At 42.2% G+C, this 25,997-nt stretch overlaps 1 protein-coding gene across 2 annotated transcripts in view; it reads left to right on the top strand.

Annotated features, from left to right (window-relative positions):
- LOC141006573 (vasodilator-stimulated phosphoprotein-like) overlaps positions 1-8,368 on the top strand; it is a 32,971-nt gene extending 24,603 nt beyond the window's left edge. The window contains exons 6-13 of one of the 2 annotated variants that reach the window (XM_073478781.1): positions 844-935; positions 1,025-1,073; positions 1,203-1,245; positions 5,176-5,218; positions 5,392-5,469; positions 7,642-7,708; positions 7,915-7,972; positions 8,087-8,368. In XM_073478781.1, the coding sequence (XP_073334882.1) occupies positions 844-935; positions 1,025-1,073; positions 1,203-1,245; positions 5,176-5,218; positions 5,392-5,469; positions 7,642-7,708; positions 7,915-7,972; positions 8,087-8,136 (480 nt within the window). In that variant the 3' untranslated portion in view covers positions 8,137-8,368. The remainder of the gene's footprint in view (positions 1-843; positions 936-1,024; positions 1,074-1,202; positions 1,246-5,175; positions 5,219-5,391; positions 5,470-7,641; positions 7,709-7,914; positions 7,973-8,086) is intronic. The other variant, XM_073478782.1, reaches the window with a different exon arrangement.
- The last annotated feature ends 17,629 nt before the right edge of the window (positions 8,369-25,997 follow it).

Here is a 25,997-nt window from a genome sequence, read left to right as displayed (position 1 = left end):
GATTGATTAGTTACGCCTGCAGTGTGGAGGGAAGGAGCTCTCAGCCACAGTGCTTCATTCTAAATGAAACTGCCAAAGAGGAAGCACTGTGTCTGAGCAACTGTATTGCCCTTTTCAGGTACAGAATGATTATTTATGCTCTTAATGCTTTTTTTTATGTTTGGATTCCTAACTGGTCGGAATATAACAAGAACAAACACAAGTGTACAATTAAGTTGGATAATTTAAATGTATGTTTATTTATAGACCCTTTTTATGTGTACTTACCTGTTGTATTTGTACAGTATACCTGTTAAAAAGAACTTGGTGAACATGGAGAAAATAATTCAAATGTAAAGATGTGTAACTTTTGTACCTTCTGTTAATACTTTTGAAACAATTTATTCTCAATGAAGCTGCCAAAGAGGATGCATTGTGTCTGAGCATCTTTATTGATATTTCCCCTTTTCAGGGTGTAACACCAGTGCCACTCATTTTAGATACAGGCTATGGTGTATTAATTTAGAATGGTGAACAAACAGTTTCACTTGAACTACTTGATTCAAGAGTGTCTGTATATCAAAACTTAATTGACACCCTGCAGCCAATCACAATCAAGTACTCACCCAGACTATGCTATGCTAAGATATAGTTTGGCACAAATCAATTTGTGAATGACACAGTGAGAAGCTGAATTCCTTTGAACTTGTTGATGAAGGTTCTCAATCATCCAGGTTAAGAACTGAACTTAAGAAGCCTCTTGGATGAGAGGTGAAACGTCTTCAAGAAACTGAAACAAGTCCAATTACCTATGATATAGCACTTAGTATCCTTTGAACATAATGACTGTTTTTGTATATCCAGGATGAGGGAGAAGCAGCAGCCCCAGCACTGTCATCAGGTGGAGGTGGAGGTGGTAATCTAATGGGAGAAATGAGTGCCATCCTTGCTAGAAGGCAAGTTACTACTTCAGAGTCATCCAAGACAGATATGCATGTGATTATCTGATATTATGGAATGTCTATAATACAATTATTTTAAATAGGAGGAAAGCTGCTGACAATCCGACTTCAAGGAAGGTAGAATCTTGCAATGTAAGTGTCCTGTCAGTGACTTCAGGATAACTGGATTTCCTGTCATTATTCTGTAACTTTTGTAGAATGAGCAGTAAGATTTAAGATATGAGTAATTGATAACTTTGAAATGTCTTTAAATGACTGCAGGAGGATACTGACTCCTCAATATCAAAAGTTTCAGGACCAGGAGGTGAGTAATGTCACTTTCACTCCTCTTGCAGGACTGTAATATAGTTATGTAAATACCTTTCATTGTACTGATATCTTTTCATTGTCACACTTAAAGCCCCCCTCGAGTGTATTTTGATATTTTTATGATATTTCATATTTTTTTGGGTCCTTTCCTGGTAATGTTGATGAGCCACACTGTTTACTATTTGACAAATATTTTTTGACAAAAAACTTAATTTTGTGCTTAAAGTCACAGCTATCACTATCCCTGCTAATATTAAAGGTGACATATTATGCTCATTTCTGCTTGTTGACATGGTTCCTTGATGTCTAAATGGAATGATAGTAACATGCTTTGGTCGAAAAAAACAAAGGATTGAGCACAGCAGGGGTGTTTACACACCAGTTTCACAGCCCTGCTCTAAGTGGCTGGTTTGAGTGCCTTTCCCTTTAATGCTAATGAGCTACTGCGTGCGCCGCCCACCTCTTCCTGCCGGGCGGAAGACGTGAGGATGGCATCGCATGACCATGGCAACGAGTTATACACATTTGCGAAGCAACTTTTCTGTGTCCATGCCTGCATATAACCGATAGTAGCACAGCAGACATGTAGCAGATAACCCCTGTCTTTGGCTCCAAAACAAAGTAGTGATTGCTTTACTGCAGATAATGTTTTGGGACTCTCAGGTCTGGTCTCTCATGCCAGCAGCTAACGCTACACACATATTACATGTATACCAACACACAGGAAGTCGTTCGACTGCAAAGTTACTCCTGGGCGTCTAACACACTGTCCTTTAGCACAACATGCTAATGAATTAACGTAGCTCACCATCCGCGAACAACTGAGACGATTTCTTACAATCTCCTCTGCTTGTTCACGGTGGAACAGTAGCTCACCGGCCGCTAACAACTAAGACCATTTCATACAATCTCCTCCCCATGTTCACGGTGGAACAGCAGCTCACCGTCCGCGAACAACTGAGACATTTCACACCGTCTCCTCCCCATGTTCACGGCCGAGCAGTGGTTCACCGGCCGGTTAAAAGCGATAAAATCTCAATATCCTAATTCATTTTCTCAATTCACTGTCATGTTTTAAAAGAGTGCTGATATGACAAATTAACGTTTGGTAACATTAATATTATCCTGTATACTACGGCCAGTAAGCCCAACGTTGATAACTTCACATGTAATGATAGTTTAGCCTCATATTTACATCGACGGTTAGCGTTAGCTCATGTGCTAAACGGCCAAAGTAACACAAACTACACTGTTTTTTTAAATACTTACAGTTCCATCATTGACAGTGGGTATGGATCCATCTTTTAAGGGACAATCTTGTTGCCAGTCCAGCGTCCAGTCCTGACCCTGGTTGCTGAAGCAGTCCGGCGTGAAGTGACTGGCACAGACCATAACGGTTTTGCTCACTGAAGCTGGGACGTTTCCCTGATAAATAAAATGTAGCCACTTCGCTCTGATATCCTCTTTGGTAGGGAGGCGATGTAGCGAAACAGGAGGATCCGTGCATCCGGAGACAGAGCAGCAGTGCTTGGCTTTCGGGTTGTACATGGTAGCGGTCAGGCTGTCGCGTACAAGTGAAGCGAGAACGAGAAAATGGTGGATCCTCGGTCAGGTAGCTGACTTAGTGTGGGAGGAGATAGCCAGCGCGAGGACGGGAGTATTTAAATCACCCGGACTGTTACGTAACAGTCCGGGTGAAATACAAATGGCTCGTTTAGAGACTCAATTCCTGACTCCGGCAGGCAACAAAATATTGACTTAGTTGTCGAAACTTATGCTTAAGGGGTGGGGAGGCACTCCGGATATGCAAATATACATACTAAACCAAGGAAAAAGTGAGTTTTGCATAATATGTCCCCTTTAATGCTGCTTGTCCATGCTAATTTGCCATCGCTAATCCATGCTAGTGATGTTGACCTTGCCAGAACAGCAGTCTGGTTGCAATAGATGAGATCAGCCACGCAGACCATCCTGTCTTCAGAACGCCCATGACCCCTTTTGGGTGAAAACAAATGCTGTGAAAGTGCTGGCGCAAGATTGAAAACTGCAAGTAGTGACATGTTTAAAAGACACTGTGTTGCTTTTTTCACATCGAACAATGAAAAATCCCAAAGGTTATGATTTTATTCACTACTCCAAAGACTGAAGGGCAGTTTAACAAGAGATCTGTGGCTTCACGTTGTCCACAGAGAGGATGAAAATTGTAAACCGAGAGACCCGGCCAGTCAATATGTGTCTGTCTGTGTCAAACACTTCATCACAGGTTAAGTTAATGATGTTACAATAAAGGCCCAACCTTAAAACACCTGCTTTTAGATTGGAGATTGGTTTATGGTAAACCAAACTACATGGAATCAGACCAGGAGCAAAGGGTGTTTTAATGTTAATAATACGCATAAACCGAGCTGACCTGCATTCTAATAATGAACCTTGTAAAAAGCATAAATTAATGTTGGAAGTGGAGCTAAACTGACCTGTTTTCACCTCCTCTCAGCTCGGAGTAATGGGACAGAGAAAGCGGTTCTGCTTCACCACAGCGATGTGATTAGTTTACAATGATGTCACATTGAACAGATTACAAAACAGCAACATAAAGAGTCTTAATGACAGAAAAGATGATAGATGACAAAAAATGACCTGGACATTTAATAATGTAGTTGTGTGTGTCAGGTTTGTCTACTTGATGAAGAATGGGACTGAAAGGACACTCATCATCCACTATTTTTTGTAATGATGCCGATCATTGATCGGCAACAACATAATATAATTGCTTGCCTGACATAGTATTTTAGATGCTAATACCTAAAAAGACATATGGTTTTCTTATTTTATGCTGTTAATTTAGCAGAGTCGTTAGAATATATATTGACCACCATTCAAATTAAAAGGATTGTTTTCACCCAAAAGGGGGTGTGATGCAAGGGCAAAAGACCCAAATGGGTTGATCTCATATATGGTGATAACTATGTATGACTATTAACCAACACCCATTCTCTGTTGAGAGAACGTTGACCGTTAGACGAGAAGAAACACGGACTGGAGGGGGACTTCCAAGCACATGATACTGCAAAAGAGCAGTTTTAAAAATAACAAGAAAACATGCTACTTAACCCTTTTCGATTAATTATAGAATAACGTGTTTAAAATATATTTAATATATTTGTCCTAAAATGGACAACTAAACATTTAATTTAATCTCATTTCGATGTACTTTAATGGGGAATTCAGGTATTTTTACCCCTGGGCCCTATATTCACATGTTTTGGTGTATAAATAATTCATACTTACCTAAAGTTTTGGAATTGGTCCAGCAGATCGCCTCAGCTAACAGAGTCTCATTTGGTGATCTCAAGGATGAGTTGTTGGAGGAACATGAATCATGTGTCAGAGTCATAGAGAGGAGTTTGTAGTTTACTTAGAAGAACTGCCAGCAAGAGTTTATCTGCAATTCATGGCTGATTATTTAACTGATGGGTTAGGGTTAGGTAACAATCTGCATGAGGCAACAACTGAAACATTTCAAGTGAGATTTCAGAGTGAGACTTCTCCTTGACGAGACTTATGATTCTGGTTACAAAAAGGATCTTATTATTTAACAAAAAGGTCTCTCTCCAGTAGGAATAATTTCTGTAATGTTGTCAGACACTTAGAATAGCAACCTCACTCCCACAGTGGCAAATGAAAGCACTTTCAGTGGACATAAATTTGACAGTCAGAGTTGCCCCAAAGGATTATGTACTGTAGGAACCATTGCAGCCATTGCAGCTGTGTCTCGGCTGCCAGCTGAGGTGATCTACTGGACCAATTCCAAAACTTTTGTAAGTATGAATCATTTACACACCCAAACGTGTAAATGTCGGGCTCAGGTTTAAAAATACTGGATTTCCCCTTTAATGATACATACAATTATACTGTGTTTCAACAGAAATTGATGGAAAGACCAAGGAAAAATCTGCCACCATGCCAAGGTAAGAGCCTGATCCATCAAGCCTTCACAAGTCTTCACAATCCACATAATTGATTATTACATACTTTCTCTAGACACCCATAATATTGCTGATAAATAACAACCCCCCAATCCATACAAATTCAAATATCAAATCAGCAGTTGCCTTAAGGGATGTGCATGTTTTTGCAACAGGCCTAAATCCTTAACCAACAATCAAAGGGACTGCAGCCAAAGTCCCTCTTCTAACTCCGGCACCACCTCTGGATCCAGGTATCAATCTCCACTCTGCTCCCACCTGCTGCCAAGGTTCTCTCCCATCCCAATAGACTACCTGTCAGTGCCCCCTGCTTCAAAAGTTCTGCACTGGTATCACTGCTGGTGTGCTGCTTGCAAATGACTCACTACAACAAACAAAGCACTCAACATTTGGTGGTTTTTGTTTGAGACAATTATTATAGCAAGAGGCTAAAACTTGTTTGTCAGCTGCTATAATGACTTTTGGTATTCTGCTTCAATGCAACATGTTGCCATGATGATGCCCTGCAACTACAAGCATCTCATGTAGTCTGAAGACATTAGACATTCCACGCTTTTCCAACAATAAACTCACTGAACCTCTTTTACTTAACAGTCTGTATGTCAGATAACCTATAAAAATAAGATAATCCTTTATTAGTCCCACAACAGGGAAATTTGCAATATTACAGCAGCAAAGGGGATAGCAAAAATAGAGAACATCAATTAAAACAGTAGTATAAAAAATGTAAAAAATATATAGAAATATATGTCAAAAAGCAGTAGAAAGAATATAAACAACATAACACAAACAAAAAAAGATTTACACTATTGCAAACTGACAAGAATATTTACACCATTGCACATTGAGATGCAGAAACTGCACATTTGGATAATGAGATTTCAGTTTTAAGTTGATTTGGTGTATGTGTGGTCTACTGGGAGCAGTGCTGGTTGTACAGTCTAACAGCAGCAGGAAGGAATGACCTGCGATATCGCTCCTTCACACACTTATGGGGAAGCAGCCTGTCGGCGAGGGACCTCTCCAGTGCTCTCAGAGTGTGCTGCATAGGGTGGGGGGAAGGTAGCTTAGATATCTTCCTCCTTTCTCCTTTCTCCTACCACCTGCACTGACTCAAGGGGGCATCCCAAGACAGAGCTGGCCTTCTTGATCAGTTTGTCTAGTCTCTTCCTCTCAGCAGTCGTGATGCTTCTGCCCCAGCAGACCACTCCATAGAGAATGGCTAATGCCACAACAGAGTCAAAAAAGGTCCTCAGGAGTCCAAAGGACCTGAGTCTCCTCAATAGGAAGAGTCTGCGTTGACCTTTCCTGTCATTTGTGCATTTGTGTTGTCTGTCCAGTCCAGTTTATTGTTCATGTGAACACCCAGGTACTCCACCCCACAAAAGAAGGAAGGGTGTTCTACTGTAGTCTATGGGAGTTGCATGGACAAGCAGACTAAAACCCAACATACATGGTATGACCTTTGATGAACTAATGCCTCTACAAAATGAAAGAGAACACTCAACATAAGTATAAGTATATAAGGAAAGTATGTGGGTCCCACAACGCATCCTTTCACAAAATGTGCACAATAAATGAATACAAATTTAAAGCAGCCAAAAAAAAAACCTGTTTAAATGTGTGCACTGGTCATAGCTGGTGAGGGTGCTACTATAACTTGGTGCTTATGGCACGCAGTGAGGGGAAGGCAAGGAACAGCAAATACCGTCATTGACCTCAGCCTTACAGCTCATCCCTAGTTTAAGTTCAAGAACTCTGAAAGAACTGCACTGTTTTCCATATTGCATTTATTCTACTGTAAAGTTTCAGTAACAGTAAATTGTGAATGCTCCCTGGATTTATTTATTGCAAGAAGGCTGCAAGTGTGACTCACTGCACCTGCACTCTCAATGTCCTAAAGTAGTAAAGTAAAAAGTAAAAGAGGGGTTTGAGGAAAAACCCAGTTTTAAGATTTTTGCCACTTCAATTCACTTGTAATACATAGACTTTGATTCAAGTTTTAGATCCAAATCATAATTCCACTCTTTCCCATTTTTTATGTCTTCATACTCAGCTGCTTTTCACACAAATTCAAGCCAGCAATTTAGTTTAGCATCAGGTTTTCAACAAATTTGAAAATGTTCTATCTTTCATACTGGATTGTTTAAATGTATCATTACATTATTTAACTTTACTATTATATATTTTTAAAGATAGCATCAACATCCAACATTTACTAATTCCATTAGTTTTTGACTGCTGCTGATCTGTTTCCCTCAGTCTCTCAGTGCTTCTGTTTTTTCTGTCTGAAATTCATTGTGCTGCTTCTCCTGGCCAGCTCTCTGGACCCCCCCCCCCCCCAAAAAAACAAAAACAAAAACAAAACAAAAACATTTTTTTCAAGCATTTAATTTTTATCTTAGGATGAAGGTGGTGAAAAAGAACTCAGATGGCGAAGGAAGGGAAACTGATATGGAACGAATCAAACAGGTTGGTCCCTTGATCTCTATTTGAAAATACAACAATATCCTGCAAGAAAGCAATGAAGCTCTGTGTTATGAATGTTTTATAGCAAAATATTAACTTTTAACTAATCAAAAACCACAGTTTCCTTTGTGTGGCACAGAAACTGTTGTGGCCTATATTAATAATGAGCAGAGATCCTACAAAAAAATGTTATGTATGTGTGTTTGAAGGAAATCCTTGAAGAAGTGAAAAAAGAACTACAAAAAGTAAAGGAGGAGATTATCAAAGGTGAGTTCTAACTAAGTATGCCATCCATTGTCATTACGTAAACTTATGAAGCTATTTACTTGTAAAGATGATAGTGTTATACCTATGTATTTCTCTGGGGTTTTTTTCTTCCAGCACTGATCGAGGAGCTGCAAAGTGCACTGCCAAAGGGTGAAAACAGCTGAAAGATCAACAATGGATCATGAGAATAATGAATAGATGTTTTGAGGCAATTTTATTTTTCTTGACAGAAATTGCTCAACAGAAACTTTATCTTGCACGTAAGAGAACCAGAATGTATTCATCTTTTATTCGGTCAACTTCAGTTTCAGTGGAACATGCTACTTCTTCCTTACTATCCTGTTTCCTTTGTGGTATACAATAAATGATAAAAAAAAATAGACAGCCCACAATAAATACTACCATGTGTGTTCATTTATCATTTTCAGTTTTGTTTTGATATGCTCTTTTCTTCTCTTGTTTCAGATACTTCACTTATTACCTTTGTGTGTTTCCTGCCTGTGTCATTGTTAACCCTACACTGATTAGTTTCACCTGTCCTTCATTACTCTTCCATCCCTTGTGTATTAAATCTGTGGGTGTGTTCGAAATTGGCTACTAATGTACTATACTAAGTATGACATCAAGTTGAGTATGTAGTGTGTTTCAACTGCATAGTAAGCAGATTTTGTGTATGCAAAAAATACCCAGATACCCTATTGTAGAATTTGTATGCAGTCACCCCAGAATGCATTGTGTTGTTCAGACTATTGAAGGGAAGGCTGCAAGGCAGACAGTTCAAGCACCATATTGGAGTTTTATTTATAATTTTCATATTCATTTTATCACTAACTTAACTTCTGAGAATATTTTTACTCAAGAAATCAACAGCATCGTAAATTGGTCTGACGTTTTTGGAGCTGAGTTGCTCCATTCAAGTGTCTGTGGGGCAGCTAGCTAGCCAGCCGGCTATCTGCCTGTATCTGCCTAGTTGACTTATAGACCCCTCATAGAGCACTGCAGTCAATGCAGTGGACGACTTTTGCATCACTTCTGTCTACTGTACTGGATTTATCCTGTTTATTTTCCATTTTTAAAGTTAAGTGCTGCTTAAGATAAATTATAAGATAACTTACAAAGCCAGAGACACAAATCCTCCTACTCCTGCTCCCAGCTTGTTTCACTCTCAATCGCCTCAGCTTAGCAGCCTGCTATTTTACTTGTTAGAGCATACCCACAGTAGCTTCTAACATTGCTCTGTCCATCTTTGATCTTAATTGTTATTTCACCTCATACTTTATACTTAAAAAGTGTCCCAAAAAAACAGCCTTTCCACATCTCTACCCTTTGTCTCTAGTTTGCCTTAAAATAACTGGGAGATGTCGCATGGGATGCATTGCGAAGGGGACATAATATTGATTTACATTTGTGATAAATAACGTTTATTCAGCGGTCGCTGACACATGGATGTATTGGGGAGATGGTAATGTGATCAATTTAGTTGTGTTGTGCCGAGAAGATGTATTGCTTCTGCATAATTTAGAGTGAATGGTCTGCTGGTAATAACATACTTAAACATTTATTTAGTAGGGAGTATGTAGTATATGAAAAGTATATGAGTATATGAAAAGTATATGAAAAGTCTCATACGTCACCAAACTGCGACATACCGAGAAACAAGCGCCACATTTTCGTTGCAGCAAATTATTTGGGCATTTTCAGCAGCGTACAACCACAGTTTAACAAATCTGGGCTGAGGACACACAAACAGAGAAGATACTCTTAAGACTCTTTCCACCTGACTTTTTGGACTGAGCTAAGAGTCTAACTGCCTGACCAGTGTCGCTTGTTAGCATCACGGCTAAGCCAACAACAACAACATTTCTAACCATGCCCGGCGTGGACTGTTAACTCCTACATCAAGCAAACAAAAAGATCTCTGACCTCAAGGACGATATCCGATGGCTCTCTGATGAACTCCAGAAGAAAGAGTCACTGCTACCCAACTTCATGGATGTAGCATCAGTACAATCCAAAGAGATCGCCTCGCTCAGTGCAATCCTCCGGGACACGGTTGTTTGGGACCCAGCTGCTGGCCCACGACTCTCCTCCTGCTCAACACCCAAGCAGCTGCCTTGGACCGAGGTTTTGGTCCGCGGTCGAAAGAGGGACCCAGATGGGTCTGTTTCTCTGCCTTGCCTGAACCTCTCAAACCGCTACGCAGCCCTGTCGGCTGACAACCCGGCTCATCCAGATGACCCCCCTGCGGCTCCTCATCACCCGATGATGACGCCTGCAGCTACTGTTTGCCCGACGACGACGCCTGCGAGTCCTCTTCGCCCGATGGCGACGCCTGTGACTTCTCTTCGCCCGATGACGATGCCTGCTGACCTAGATGGTCCGCCTGCCGCTCCTTTTTGACCGATGACAATGGTGACGCCTGCTGACCCAGATGACCTTCCTCACCCGGGTCCAAACCAGCAGCTCTCATCCAGGTCCAAAACCTCCTCCTCGGGGCGCCGGATCCTGAGGGAAGCTGTAATGCGGTACTCTTCCTCACACCAAGCTGGCTATCGATATCTCTCCGAGGTGCTACTACACGGCCACAGCGCTCCCCTGCTCGGACACAGAGTACTGAAAGCCCACAGCCATCATCTCCTTGTCCCCTCTTCGCTCCTACCACACTCATCATAGGAGACTCAATCACTAGGAAGATTTGCTTTTTCAACGCAGCCACACACTGCTTTCCTGGAGCCACGGTGCTGGTTATCCTGGATAAGCTTCCCGACCTACTGTGCTCTCTCCCATCATCCATTAACTGGGTTCTAGTTCATGTCGGAACCAATGACATGGCTCGTCAGCAGTCGGAGCTGACTTAAAAGGGCTTTAATGCCCTCTTCAGCTTCTTAAACAGCTGTGGAAAGGATGTCTGGCTCAGCGGACCTCTGCCAACTCTCGGCCGTGGAGCTGGGTGTTTCTCCAGAATCCTCAGTCTGAACACCTGGCTCCAGTCCGCCTGCAGAATCCACAACATTGGTTTGATTGACAACTTCAACCTGTTCTGGAACAGTCCTTCCCTCTTCCAGACCGATGGACTTCACCCGAACAGTCTCGGTAACACAGTATTAGCAGCTAACATCCAGCATGCTGTTCAGACCACTGCTCTGAGTGATTGGCTACTGACCTGCCATGCCCCCCACCTGGAGCCTTCTCCCTCTCCACCTACTCTTGCAGCACACAGTACTGTGTCTCTCACAAGCTCCCCCTGGCGACCAACCCAGGTACTGACACTCTCCATGGCTCAACACCCCTACCATGGTCCACTGTCTCCCACTGGCTGTCATGAAGCTACTTCCACTGCTGCGATTAACTGGATTCCAATTCCTGTTGTTATTTCACATCGCAAATCAATACACACGCACAGGTGTAGTCAAACTGTTGATCACAGTGTGCTTGTTAATCCAACCAGGTCAGCTAACACCAAACCTCACACCAGCAATCTAACCTTTGGGTTATTTAACATCCGCTCACTGACCAACAAGGGACCTCTGCTCTATGATCTACTGAATGACCGTAAGTTTGATTTCTTTTGCTTGACTGAGACATGGCAGCAGCCTAATGACTTTTCACACCTTAATCAAACTATTCCTCCTGGATTTGTCTACTCATCACAACCCCGTACCTCTGGCAGAGGGGGTGGCCTGGCGATATTATACAATCAAAAATGGAAAGTGTCCTAAATACTCTTGCACCTCTGAAAACAAGGTCTGTTTCCATTGACCACTCTGCTCCTTGGTTTACACCAGCACTACGCCAGCTCAAAACTAAAGGCCGTCGTCTGGAACGCCTTTATGTCAAAACTGGCCTAGCAGTGCACAAAGAAATGTATCATAATCACATTGTTACAGTGAGGTTATCTTTCTAGGACCCAAATGCAGAGCACGGAGACAGGAAGTCAATAAGTAAAGTATTTATTTGACAAACTGATTTCTGGAAGGTAATGTTGAGGAGGAGACTAGACTTGCAGGCAGGCAGGCAGACAGGCAGGCAGGCAGGCAGGCAGGTAAGCAGGCAAGCAGGGTTGACTGGAGCCGGCATGGAAGAACACAGAAGAGCAGGTCAGCAGGAAGCCGAACAGAACGGCGCTGAAGATCTCTGCAGGAGCCAAAGACAAGGGAATCCGCACAAAGGCAAAACACAGGAAACACGAAAATACAAAATGGCAGCACTCCAAAGTCACCGTAAGGGATGCAATAATCTAGCGCCAAAGTGGTGGAGAGACCAGGTAGATAAAGCCAGAGGGTGATGAGTTGATCTGGAACAGGTGTGCCACTCTGCTGCTGCTGCTGCCACGCCCACAGACACACACACACAGGAGAAGGAGCAGGTGAGGGAGAAAAGGAGGGGGGAAAGCAGGTAGGGAGAACCGAACGCAGAAAAACAACAGGGCTGCCACAGTAGCACCGTGACACACATACTCCAATACAAGGATGCTCTTTCTTCAGCCAAAACCACATACTACTCAACATTAATCAGAGTCCTATTCTCAACCATCAACAATATCCTGAAACCACCTGATGCTCTACCACCTCACTTACTCACAGTTACAGAGTGCGATAACTTCATGACCTTCTTCAATGCCAAAATTGAAAACATCCACACACACTCTCTGCCCACATTTTCCATCAGCTCTCCGCTTGCCAGCTTCAAACTGCCAACTGTCCCTGAAATAACCGGACTCATCCTTAAATCCAAATCATCCACCGGCCAGTTAGACCCCCTACCTACCTACCTGGTAAAACGCTGGCTGCCTGCCTTGTCCTCTCTATTAACTGACATAATTCATTCCTCACTGACTTCTGGTGTTGTTCCATCATCACTAGGACTAGGACTCTGTCCTTGGCTCCCTCCTGTTCTATTTACCTTCTGCCCCTTGGACTCATTCTCAGGAAATTTCATATTCAGTTCCACTGCTATGCTGATGATACCCAGCTCTATATCTCCACTAAGCCTACTTCCACTCTGCCACCCACAGCTCTATCCAACTGCCTACTGGAAATTAAATCATGGTTCTCACTCAACTTCCTTAAACTGAACAGCGACAAAACTGAGGTCCTCCTCATTGGTACCAGATCCACCCTAGCAAAACAGAACACCTTCTCCATGTCCATCGACAATTCCACTGTCCCACCATCACCTCAGGTAAAGAGCCTAGGTGTCATCCTGGATGGCACCTTAACCTTCGAAGCCCACATCAATAATGTTACCCGGTCTGCATACTTCCATCTACGCAACATCAATCGTCTCCGTCCCTCACTTACACCAACCTGCACTGCTATCCTGGAAAACACCCTGATTACATCCCCTGTGGACTATTGTAATTCTCTCCTCCATGGTCTTCCTCGGAAATCTCTCCATAAACTCCAACTGGTCCAGAACGCAGCTGCTCGTATCATCACCGGAACTCCCTCTATTGAACACATCACTCTGGCCCTGCAGCAACTCCATTGGCTCCCTATTAAATCCCACATTGATTTTAAGATTCTGCTCCTCACGTTTAAGATCCTTCACAACCTGGCACCATCATAACTCTGTGAACTTATCCATATCCACACACCTTCCCGCACTCTCCGATCCTCTTCTACCATCCAGCTCTTTGCCCCATCTGCCAACCTAACTACCATGGGGTCAAGAGCTTTCAGTCGATCTGCCCCCAGCCTTTGGAACTCTCTCCCACCAGACATTCACACTTCTGACACTGTCTCCACCTTTAAATCCCGCCTGAAAACATACTTATTCCGAGTGGCTTACTCTGTATCACACTAATCATACAATCACACTCTTGCCTATTCTGTATTATTGCACTATGTAATTGCATCTTCATATTTATTTATTTATGTATTTATCTTTGCATAATTGCACTAAAATGTTTCCTGATTTTATTGTTTGATGTACTGTTGTTGTTATGTGTGGTGTCCTTGATTGCTTTGAAAGGTGCCCAGATTTTAAATAAAATGCATTATTATTATTATTATTATTATTATTATTATTATTACATACTGGTTGAGTACGTAGTAGGCAGTATGTTAGTATATGATTTTCGAACACGGCCTATGTGTTCCCCCTGTATGAGTGGACTGGCTGTTCTATGTCAGTGTGTCTGTGCACCACTTAACACAAAGGGCCAAGAAAACTGTCTAAATGGAGTGTAATGTGTCAGCCAGCACAGCAACCACTTGACTGTCATCTGACAGAACAAAGAATCAACAAAGAATCAACAAAGAAAACAGAATCGGGTGCAGAATCAGGGCAATGCATGGACAGTCTTCAAGGTTCGAGGTGGTTTACTTGTCATTAGTTTGTAAACTTCTTCATGCTACACAAACATTGAACATATTATTTGTATGCATATATAAATAAACATGCAGTGCATTTTTGATCAGGGTGAATGTAAACAGCAGCAACAAAATTGTGATTTCGTGGTTGGAACCTTTATATTAAAAGTTCAGCATCTGGTAAACACTGTCCATCCACTTTGACTGCATGTGAGCACCAAGCACCAGGTTGCAAGTCCTGCGCTCTGTTGGCTTGGAACACAGTCTGCACGTTGAGTTCATCAGTTTGATGGGATGTTGTGGTGGAGACAGGTCTCTATAAAGATGTGGGATTTCCTGTTGCTTGGCCAGCCAGAGTGTTATTTGTCCATTTCATATTCCTGCAACCGGACAGGAGCCAGGAGCAGCCTTAAATCCAAACTGGATTAGCATGGCTCTTCCCTGGGGCAGTCTGGCTAGTCAGTCCACTCTTCTTAATCCAGAACCACTGCTTCCTTTTCCAATGCTTTCATAGCTAATACTTGTTTCAGCAATAAAGCTGAAATATACGTTTTTTTTAAAAATAGCAAAATTTGAAGGAACTACTGGTGACTGTGTCTTCGAGCACCACCATTGCCTTGAACTGAGTCCAAGGAGGAACACGGAGACAAGGAGACTCCCCTAATAAGGAAAGCCCTGCTTGATTATCTGGTCAAATAAATGGGACTAGTCTACTTTAAAGCCATGGTTTGTTGAGGGAGTGATTTGAGTGTTTTTTGTTTGTAATGTTGGCCTGTTAAATGAAGTTCATTTGCCAATTAAAGATGTTATTTCCTTTTCAGTTTGTCATCATCATCTAATGGCCATTAATGTTTGTACTAAGTGATGCTGGGAAAGCCAGCTTGTTTTATACTGTCTATATATACAAAAAAAAAATGTAAAATTACCCCACTTGCCCCTGTGGGCGGTCTTGTGTTCTTCATTTCTGAGCACTGCTCATGTATTGAGCCACGTACCTACCTATCCTAGTGGCTATGATGCCTGACAGGAGCTTCCATGTTGTGCTGAGGCAGGTTAGAGGCCTGTAGTTGGATGGGATTGCTCCCTTCTGGGGATCCTTCAGGATCAGGACTGTCTGGCCGTCAGTTAACCATTCTGGGTGGGTCCAATCCATTTGCAGCTGGTTCATTTGTGTCCATGCAGGTGTGTGGTGTTCATGGAGTGTAGTTAGCTTCTTTAGCTGGTAGGTATGGATCATGTCAGGGCCCGGTGCTGTCCATCTTTTCATACTTAACACTCCTTCTTGGATATCTGCCATTGTGATGATTACTGGATCTTGTTCAGGGAGGTTGCTGTGGTCCGCTCTTAGTTCTGCTAGCCACTAAGTATTGGAGTTATGTGATGCCTCCCTTTCCCACATGTTTTTTCCAGTGTTGTTCAGTCTCCAGCCTGGGTGGGTCTGTTCTTATGTTGTTACCCTGCCACTGGGAGTATACTTTGGACGGTTTATTAGAGAAAATCCTGTTTATGCTCATGGCCTCTACTTCTCTAGTGTATGTCTTCAGGTGGGTAGCCAAGGCTTTGAGTCTTTGTTTGGCTGTCTCCAGTGCCTCAGGTATGGACAGCATCTTATAATTCTTAGGCATCCCTTTCTTCGACACACCTTTCTGCAGTTGTGATAACTAGTACTGCATTCATATCCTCTAGAAGACTTTCAGAGGGTACATTATCACTTAGCCATGGTAGTCGGCACCGGAGGTTCCAGGTTTCCAGCTTGGTCATGATCTTCAGTCTTGGTCAGGTCAGCTGCCCTCGTGTTAAGCGTATCTGTGTTGGGGCTTGCTGTTATTGGGGCTTGGTACCCAATCTCTTAGTGTGGGGATGATGATATATCCCCCCTGACCTTGCATCCTGGCTCCCCCTTGCATGTTTATTGTACCTCGTCAACTTCTAGCAGTTTCCGATATTGGATGTTGGAACACTGAGCTAGAAGTTGTTTCTTTGTTAGTCTAGATGATGTCGAAGTATCATTAGCTCCCATATCTGCTGCATGTAACCCCTTTCACTCACTCCTCTTGTGAAGTAGCAATCCAGTAGTTCCATATTCTCCGGTCTAGTCTACCATATATATATATATATGTATATATATATATATATATATATATATATATATATATATCACAGCATTTTATTAACTTTGTACAGGCAGTTTAATTACTGTATGTCACCGTTATTCCGGACCCGGTACCGGGTCCTAGGGGGGACCCATGTCTTGCTGATGACTACAGTGATCACAATAGTGTGTGTGTGAGATAGATAGATAGATAGATAGATAGATAGATAGAGAGAGAGAGAGAGAGAGAGAGAGAGAGAGAGAGAGAGAGATATGCATCTGGGTTCCTTAGGTACCAGGTTAGAGTAACACACTATTTTCCTTTATTAGTGTATGGACCCCCTGATGATCGTGCTGGTTCAGCTCCCTCGACCTCCACAGCGGCTACTGGCAAGTGGAACTGGCCCGCCCCAAAACCACCTTCTACATTGGCCAAGGACTGTGTCTCGACACCTCTTTAAGGAAGAGGAATGCCAGTACTGCGTGTGGAAGAGCAGGGCGCAGCAACCCTACTGGTAGCAGCTCTGCACGACACACCAAGCAGACCCCCCAGGCTGCAGCGACAATGGCCCTCAGGAATCATCTATGTCCCATGACCACAGCTTCGCAACCACAGATCCAGAAGAAGTTTGACTTGACCAGAGCCAAGACCCTGTCCTCTCCCATGTCCAGGGCTGAATGGGGACCCAGCGCTCACATGTTCTCTTGCAGCAGTACTAGGTGGGGGGCCCCCATGGAGCATGTGGCTGTAGACATCCTAGTCCCTTTCCCTACCACCAACCAGGGTAACCGTTATATCCTCATAGCCATTGACTACTTCACCAAGTGGCCCGAAGCCTATGCGGTCCCTGATGATGGAGTGCCTGGCATGGACTACCTTTACAACCTCCGGGAACAGCTCTGGGAGGTGCATGGACTGACAAGGCAGGCACTCTCGGCTGCTGGGTCATGTGTCTGTAACAAAGTCCGTCTGTGTAGCGTGCTGGGGAACAGATGGACAGAGTTTTTCCAAGGATGCCTTGTGATGTGTTTGTCAAGCCAGGACCAAATGAGGACTCAGAAGCAGAGGATATAGATATCAAGCACACTTTATTGAGGTCGAATCCTTCTTTGAAAGAGAGATTAAATAAACAGGCTATGAAACTCTGTCTATCTTTAAGCAACCTGACTAGAATGACAGAGGCAAAATAAGTATCCCAAAAGAGGGAAAAACACATTAAGGGAAGGGGACACTAAATAGAAACAATCAAAACAGAAATACTGGACTAAAAATAAAACTCTCACAAGGAGGAAAACAAAAGACTAGATGAATAACATAAAACGCTCCCGAAGGAGGAAAACCAAATCTAATCAAAAAGGATCAAAAGAAAAAGGCTCACCTAAACAGGGGCTCTACAATATCTAAACTCTCTAAACAAAAAATCACTCCACAAGCGGGAGGACAAAACGGTAACAACAGAATACCAAATGAAGCACTAAACTTAGAAAATATTTATTAACCAAAAATCACTCTTTAAAGAGGAAAACGACAACAACTTACGTGGCAAGATAATTCTTTCTATGGCAATAGCGGACTGTGACGATGAAACAAAGGCTTAGGTGCACGGACAAAAACGAAACACTTCGGCACAAGACAAAGGGAAGACGCCGACTAAATACACATGAGGGAAATGGGGAACAGGTGGAAACGATCAGGGATCAGGTGAGACAATCAGACCGGTGACACATGAGGAAGGGCAAGTGACCTGAAACGAGAGGAGAGTTAGATTTCAAAATAAAACAGGAAGTAACGAGACAAAAAACCCAAGACAAGACAAACCTCACCGCGGTGTGACAGTGTTTTGGACCATAAGCCAAGGGAGACTGTGATAAATGTGTTCTAAATGTTACCCATTATGCAGATATTGATGTTGAGCAAACTTTGTTTTGCCACAGTGAAAATATTGTTTTTGTGATTAAACACGTATTGAAGCAGAATATTTCTTTAGGTAAAAACATGTTGTGGATTTTGGAAATTATTATTTTTTACATTTCAGCTTTTGGAATTTTTAACACGATGAAGTTACTTTACATGAAGTCTGCAGATATGTAGTAGCTTACCTTAATCTGTCCATGGAAAATATTATTATTCTTCAGCAGGTATTTGAGTTATAACAAGCGTGAGCTAGTTAAAGCTATGGTCTACGATCTGAGAAAGATTTGAAAAAAGCATCCCCCCCACACAAACAACCCTCCCCTCTGTGCTCCTTAATCCCTCCCCTCCGAGCTCGTATTGCTCTCCCGTCCGAGCCTCCCGCGACACACCCCCTCCTGCAACAAGCACCAAGAGCAACAAGCCGGCCGGCAGAAACCAAATACAGCGGCAGCTTTGAATGCGGAGTAACTATGAAACGTTGAAACTAACGGAAATCTTGTAAGTCATCACAATGTCCACAGCTAAGCTCCACAGCCAAGCTAGCGTAACGTCATTAGCATCATTAGCACCACGGCCGCGACACAATCATGCCCGTAAACTGCAATCTCTTGTTTATGACAGATAAGACACACAAATACACACATCGTAACGCGTATATGATAATCCATCATATTGATTTAGCAAAGGCTTCGTTGAAAACAAATGGCCAAGACCGGGAGGAGGGTTAGCAAAACAGTTGAGTAGTGACCGGGCAAGAGGTTGTTATGGAGAAATACATCCGGACAGGATGAATGAAACCCCAACGCGAAGCATGATAGCAATTTTAGCTCACAATGCTGACATAGATTTATTCAGTTTGGGAAATCCCACAATCTCTGGAGCATTCAAGGAGGACTCAACAGGGACTAGATATCATCATTGCTTCACCAAAAATTGCTCTAATGTGCTTTCCACATTTGCAGAAAAACAAAAAATGAGCAAATGTTTTTGTCTTTGCTTTGTTTTGCATATGATGGCTTCTGGCTTGCGCATTCTAAACACTTCTAATAATTTCAGAGCACTTGAAAAGTTCAAAAGTAAAAATATATTGAAAAAAGATGGATTTAATATTTTTCAAAATCCACAACATGTTTTTACCTAATGAAATATTCTGCTTGTTGGTGTTTAGCCTATCAAAAATAAAATTTTATGTCTAGCAAAAAAAATGTCTGCTCTCGGATTTCCGCACGCACCTGCCAGCATGGTCTAGCAGTAATCTGACAGCATGAGAAATTACATTTTTATAACAGCAATAACAAACAAGAAAACGGCTCTTACACTATAATAGTTTGTCCTGGTACTACTGAAGATAAAGTTAGCCGCTCAGACGAGTTCTGCAGTTTGTCCTGGTACTACTGAAGATAAAGTTAGCCGCTCAGACGAGTTCTGCACACGCAGTTTTTTCCTTCCTGTTAAATAATTAATTCCCCAGCCATATTACTTTCACTTTCATGCAGTACTGTTGAAAAACAAAAAGCTGAAGCATAATATTGATGACCTCATGATATGGTAGCCTAATAATCATTAAATTCTCTCACACTCTCACACACACGTCAAATACCGTATGCCCATGATACAATAAGAACAGCTAATTTCACGCTGAAGTAATGCTCAGTTGCATTCTTTTGTTACAAGTGCTAAATAAAACTTTCGGAGAGAGAACAGCTCATTCTATTGGTGTAATAAACACAGGTCTGTGTAAGCAGGCAAACTAAACAACCACCACAACCTACATTTGTGTAAAGCTGGCACAAAATCATTTCCAGCAGGTTGGAATGTTTCATTTCAGTTATTGTCAACACAAAAACCCCTAATGTTAGGCCATTTATTACAAAGTTTACAAATTTTACAAAAATATCAGTGGAGGGGGGGCTTGTTGATGAGACCAGCTGCTGATGAAAATAAAGGGCAATTCATCACTGGGGGTGGCCTGGATTTCTGCTCCTAAAAAGACAAAGGTGTGGCAAGGCAGTTAGTTTAGTTTAGATACATTGTTTTTATTAGAACATGTCCGTACTGTTTATTTTACAGTGTGAACATTGATGTGATCAATCAATCAATCAATCAATCAATCAAAGCTTTATTGTCATTTAGCTGTACCTACAAAAGCAGCGCAGCAAAAATGAGATTGCGTTTCTCCGGGATCCCATAACATGGACACAATAAATACACACAATTTAAGAGTATGCTGAGGCATTAACCAGCTACATTAGCTGGTTACTGCCTCAGCATACTCTTCAATGTCTATATGATCTCCCTGGGAGGCTGCTGTCTTAAAAACCTCCCAGTCAGTGTGCATGAAACAGTCCTTAAGTGCTGAGTCTGCCCCCTCAGGCCAGGTCCTGATTTGTTTTTTCACTGGCCTGCTGTGCTTCAGTAGTGGTTTGTAAGTAGGCACCAGCAAAACAGATAGATGATCAGAATGGCAGAGGTGGGGGCAGGGCGTTGCCTTGTTTGCATCTGGGGAGTTTGTATACACCAGGTCCAGCAGGTTCTCTCCTCTGGTTCACAACTTGCTTGAACTTCGGGAAAACAAGCTGTCCGGGTGTTTAGTCAGGAGCTCACTGATGGCATCATGTAGCCCTCCAAGTGCCTCGTTACCATTAGCTTTAGCATTTGTGCTAGGAGCTATGTAAACAACGGCTACAATCACTATGGTGAAATCCCTCAGCAGATAGAATGGCCAGCATTTCATGATGAGGAACTCCGCCAGCTGGGAGCAGTGTTTAGTGGCTAACGTGGCGTTTACACACCAGTCTTTGTTGATATAGATGCACAGACCCCCTCCTCGACTTTTACCGGAGGTAGCTGTATCTCTGTGCTGACTGAAAGCCGTCATCCCCTCCAGCTGTATGGCCGTGTCTGGGATATTTTCCTGGAGCCATGTTTCTGTGAAAGCAAACGCAAAGCAGTCTTTCCACTCTCTGTGGGTTTCTCTCAACAGACATAGCTCATCCAGCTTGTTGTCGAGGGAACGGACGTTGGAGAGTAGGAGCGACGGTACTGCTGGTCTGGAGGGGTTAGCTTTTAGCCTAGCATGGATCCCAGCTCTCTTCCCCCTGTTTTGTTTATGTTCGCACCGCTTTCGCCTTCTCTTCTTAAGGTTGGCTGGCTCCAATAAGATCCTGTGCTGGCGTAATATGTCAAAATCACAACCAAGCGTCATAGTTTTAGCAGCCTGCGTTACCCTGATTTTTAGTAAAGTCTCTCGGCTGTAAATTTTGCAGATTGAACGTCTGGGATAGGTCGGACACCCAAAACTTTCACTCTTGCTGATCCCTAGAGGGGCCGCTGCATCTATGTGTGCCGCCGCCATAGCAACTTTTAAAAAAAAAATAATAATATTTTTTTATAAGATATATGAAGTGTGACCTGTAGTGTTTTGAATATTTTTTGTAAAGCCCTCTGTACATGTAGGATATGATTAGTTGGATCTTTAATTTTAATATTACGGACAGGATTTATTCATTATTTCACTCAGATGATGTCAGTACTCATAATTCATACATCACTGCCATCTGCCCTCTTTCAGGAAGAAAGTAAGGAACAATTGTGTACAAAGCTAATGATTTTATATTGTCACAGAGTGGAAACATGGACTGCAGAAAAATGTGTTCATCAGACAGCCGCATGGTTTTCACACAAGGTTTACAAATAACAACTAACTGAGATCTTCAGCCACTTCAGACTTACTTGTCACTGTCACTTGGTCAAACACTTGATACAGCAGGATCTTCAAGCTCTGCAGGACTGGTTATTTCTTCATGAGGGTAGAAGCCAGAGCTGCTCCTTGTTCTTTCCTGGAGCAAGAAGTTGATGATTTACTGACGGTACACAATATCTAACAGTGTCACTGCTACAGTGAGACATGTATAATAAACCTTAAATTGTCCTCAAAAATGTATATCGAAGTTACATAACAGTCTCATAACCATAATGCCAAGTCGTTACAGTATAATGAATTGATCCATGCAATCACAATTTACAGTCAGCTGTATAAATAAAGGCAATTACTAACTGCCAGCAGAGCAATAATACAGCCAGTCAAAATAAGATGGGTCTCAACATGGTAAGTTCCTCAGCAACAAATAATTTTTGGTTCAGCGCCGTTCAGTTTCCTGAAAAACACAGGTGAAAGTTCAGAGGAATGAAGACATGAACCGATGCTTTCTCTTCCCAATTTTCCTCTGGGGAGGGTGCAGATACCCTCACAGTAAGGAACCTGGGCGGAACACCACCTATGCTCATTATTTCCGCTCTTTTCTTTCGTCATGAACTAAGGCTTTCTCTCACAGATTGTGGAAAAAATATTTTGGTTCTTAGACTTAATACTTGTTTTGTTTTCATAAATAGTGAAAAATAAAAACTTAAAATAATATTAATATCAATAAACAATATTACATTGACTTAGCTCAGCTTAAGCACTACCTAAAAACAGTCACATCACGCTGACTGTTACAGTTTGTATTGTCATTAGTTAACTAAAGATATGTTTCAGTACTTACAGTTACTTACCAGTCTAAAGAAATGTTGCGAGTTCAGCTCTTTACTTGTTCAGTCTCCAGTGTTAGGAAGCCCGACAAAATGTACTCCTGTTTAGCTTCTTTTTACGTTTTCCTTTTACCTTTTCAGGAGTTGTTGTTAGAGATTATGATAAAAGTTGTTTTTCTGGCCTCTGCATCATTGTTCTTACTGAATAACTAACTACTGTAAGGCTGTTCCAATTTCTCTGCGGTGTTGCCTCCAGCCAGCTCCACTTGTTCATATTCTCCTGCGGCACACTAAAGGCCCGCTTTCTTGCATCAAGAAACCTCAGCTTGCTACAAAATTATCAGAGTTATTGCCACAACAGACACATTGACAGCCCTCTTTCTGGGTTTTCTGATGTTCTACTGACTTCATACAGCTGCAGCTGACTGTGCTGTGCGCTATTAATTCAATTGTAAATATTAGTGATTAGGGTGATTTGAAAGACATATTCCTGCTGCTTTGCATGGAGTCATGTGGAGGGGTGGCTGTGGTAGGACCAATAACAGAGTACCAGCAGACCTGGGACCAGCTGACCACCTGCCTCTTAACGTAATGTGCATGAGCGTATAAAATAACAAATAGCATGAGCATGTAGGAGAGATATGAAGCAAGACATATGTAATAAAAACACTTAAATATCAATTTTAACTTCATGGGACCTTTAAGTAAGCCCTATCATTTAAAATGGGCTAACAATATTGGTATACAGGCTACAAAGTTTCCTACAAGGTTTACATCAACAACTGACTGCAATATCATGTAACCCACCTAGAGTCCACAGATTACAAAGATATATCAAGGACCAGTAAGTAAGTTCATAGGAGGGGTAAAAGAGAGAATGACGGACACAATAAGCAACTGGAGCCATGGGGTACTTTAACTTGAAATATATTGAAACTTAATAAATAAAATTTAAATTAAATCCAAAGTAATGCATTTGATGCAACACAATTGTTTTTAATAATGCTTCACAGTTTTAACACATAACCCGTAACTGGTTTCATAACACCGTTCACTAGCAATGGCCTTGTTGTGGTCAGTTCAGCTTTAGTCCGCTACCAAAATGTTTTTAGGTTGTGAAAAAGTCAAGTGTTCAGATGTGGCGCTTGAACAGCCCTGATGTACTCAAGCAATGACGATGGACAAGGGGGTGGCCTTATTCTCAGTGAGACAGCCAATCACTTTCCCACTCCTCGAGAGGTGATCTTGCTCACCGGGGGCTCACCATCGCCTTCATAAGCAAGAATCCAAATCCCAAATCTCAAAGGGAATCCTAGCCTGTGTGGAAACAAGGCTCTTACTACATGGAGTCATACAATTCCAGTTGTTTTTTGGCCATAATGAATATCACATCAAAATCCTCAAAATACTACTGCAACACAATTGTGATGAAATTAATGAATTATCTTTTTAACTGTACAGCTTTTGTCATATGGAATATTTTTATCCCTTTTCTACACCAACATGAATCATTTTTTTTTTAGCTTTTTAACAATGCATTGGGATTTAACTCTTAACTATGACGTGTGTTTCTCTTTTAACCATGAACTGAATAATATATCATACATCTTACATGTTTATAGGACAAGACAAAACAAAAGCATCATTGCAAAATGAAATGATTATCTTGTTTGCCAGTTGTTATTATTCTGTCCCTCAGTTTTGTGTTATTATTTTACTCCTTTTCTGGAGGTTTATTTTCTAACAGATTCAAGCTTTCAGTCTACAGCTAATCTGGTTACTGTGCTTTTAAGAGAATCTAGTGATTTTGAGTTTGTTGTTAATCTTACACTGCCATCTGGTGGCGTATGTTGGAAGCAGGAAGTGCGTTAAGCGGAAGATAAAAGTGCAGCAGAGTAAAAAACATGTCGCTCCTGGGTCGAGTCTGTCTACTTCCTCAACTTTTGCGCTTGTCAAAGGCATAATCTGTAAGTTAAATCAAATATGCTTAATTAGGAATGCTTTTCTAGTGCTTTCATTTTGCGTTTCGTGTTATTGAAGGCGGTACGCCATTCACTCAGTATAGCTGATGTTATCATTTAGAATTGTGGTTGCTATTCAAAATACTATGTATTGCTAATGTTAAGACCTCAGGTTGGTTATTCTACACACAGAAATAAGTGTGAATGTATGTTTTTACATGGAAACTGAACGTTGTGTATTGTGATTCTTTTCTCACAGTTTTACAAAGTAAAATGGATCAGTAAACTGAAGAATGCTTCACGAGTGGTTACTGAAGTCATATGTTTAGCTCGCTGCATAGGCTAAAGCTCTTAGCTGAGGGCAGAAGAGTAAAAAGATTATCTACACATCAAGTGCATCGTCGGGGTCCTGAGACTCTCCACGCCAGTGAAAGCAGACATGTCTAAGCACGGAGACACCCCACCGCTCTCCCAGCTAGAAGTCAGATCAAAGTGCAGCTCAGCTTCATCACGCCGGTCATCAGCCAGCCTTGCTGCAGCAAAAGCACGAGCCGACGCTGAAGCCGCCAGCACCAGAGCCGAGTGCGCCAAGCGCCAAATAGACATGGAAGTCGAAAGGGCACGCATCGAGATGGAAAAGACTCGGCTGGTAGCTACTATGAATGCCCTGAAGCATGAGGGAGAGGCTAGAGCAGCGCTCGCAGCAGCAAGGGTCCTTGAGGCTGCAGTTTTGGACCAAACAGAGTTGGAAGAGCCACCAGAGGTTCCTGCTACAATAGCCATGGCTGCCAGCCGCACTCAAGAATATGTAAACACTCACTTTCATAATGATGCTAATATGGAAGATGAGACAAAGCCTGATAAAGAACAAAAGTGGGACATAAACAACACCATCAATGTCGAGCCAAGCGGGCCAACAGCTATGACACATGCATGTGAGTACACCCCCAGCTATCAATCTATCAGACAACCCAGGCCACCGCCATTCCATTCCCCCAGCTATCAATCTATCAGACAACCCAAGCCACCGCCATTCCATTCCCCCAGCTACATTGGAGCATGTAATGTCCCATCTCCACCTTTGCTCCTCTCACGTCGTGACCTCCTGACAGCAGGACTCACAGTGTTTGATAACAGGCCAGAGACCTATGTAGCATGGAAATCTATGTTTCACAACGCCACTGGAGACTTGAACTTGAAATGCTGCGAAGAG

Source organism: Pagrus major, chromosome 13, assembly GCF_040436345.1.
Source record: "Pagrus major chromosome 13, Pma_NU_1.0".
NCBI lineage: Eukaryota > Metazoa > Chordata > Actinopteri > Spariformes > Sparidae > Pagrus > Pagrus major.
Note: the sequence above shows the minus strand (reverse complement) of the source record. Positions and strands in the feature narration are given on the sequence as shown.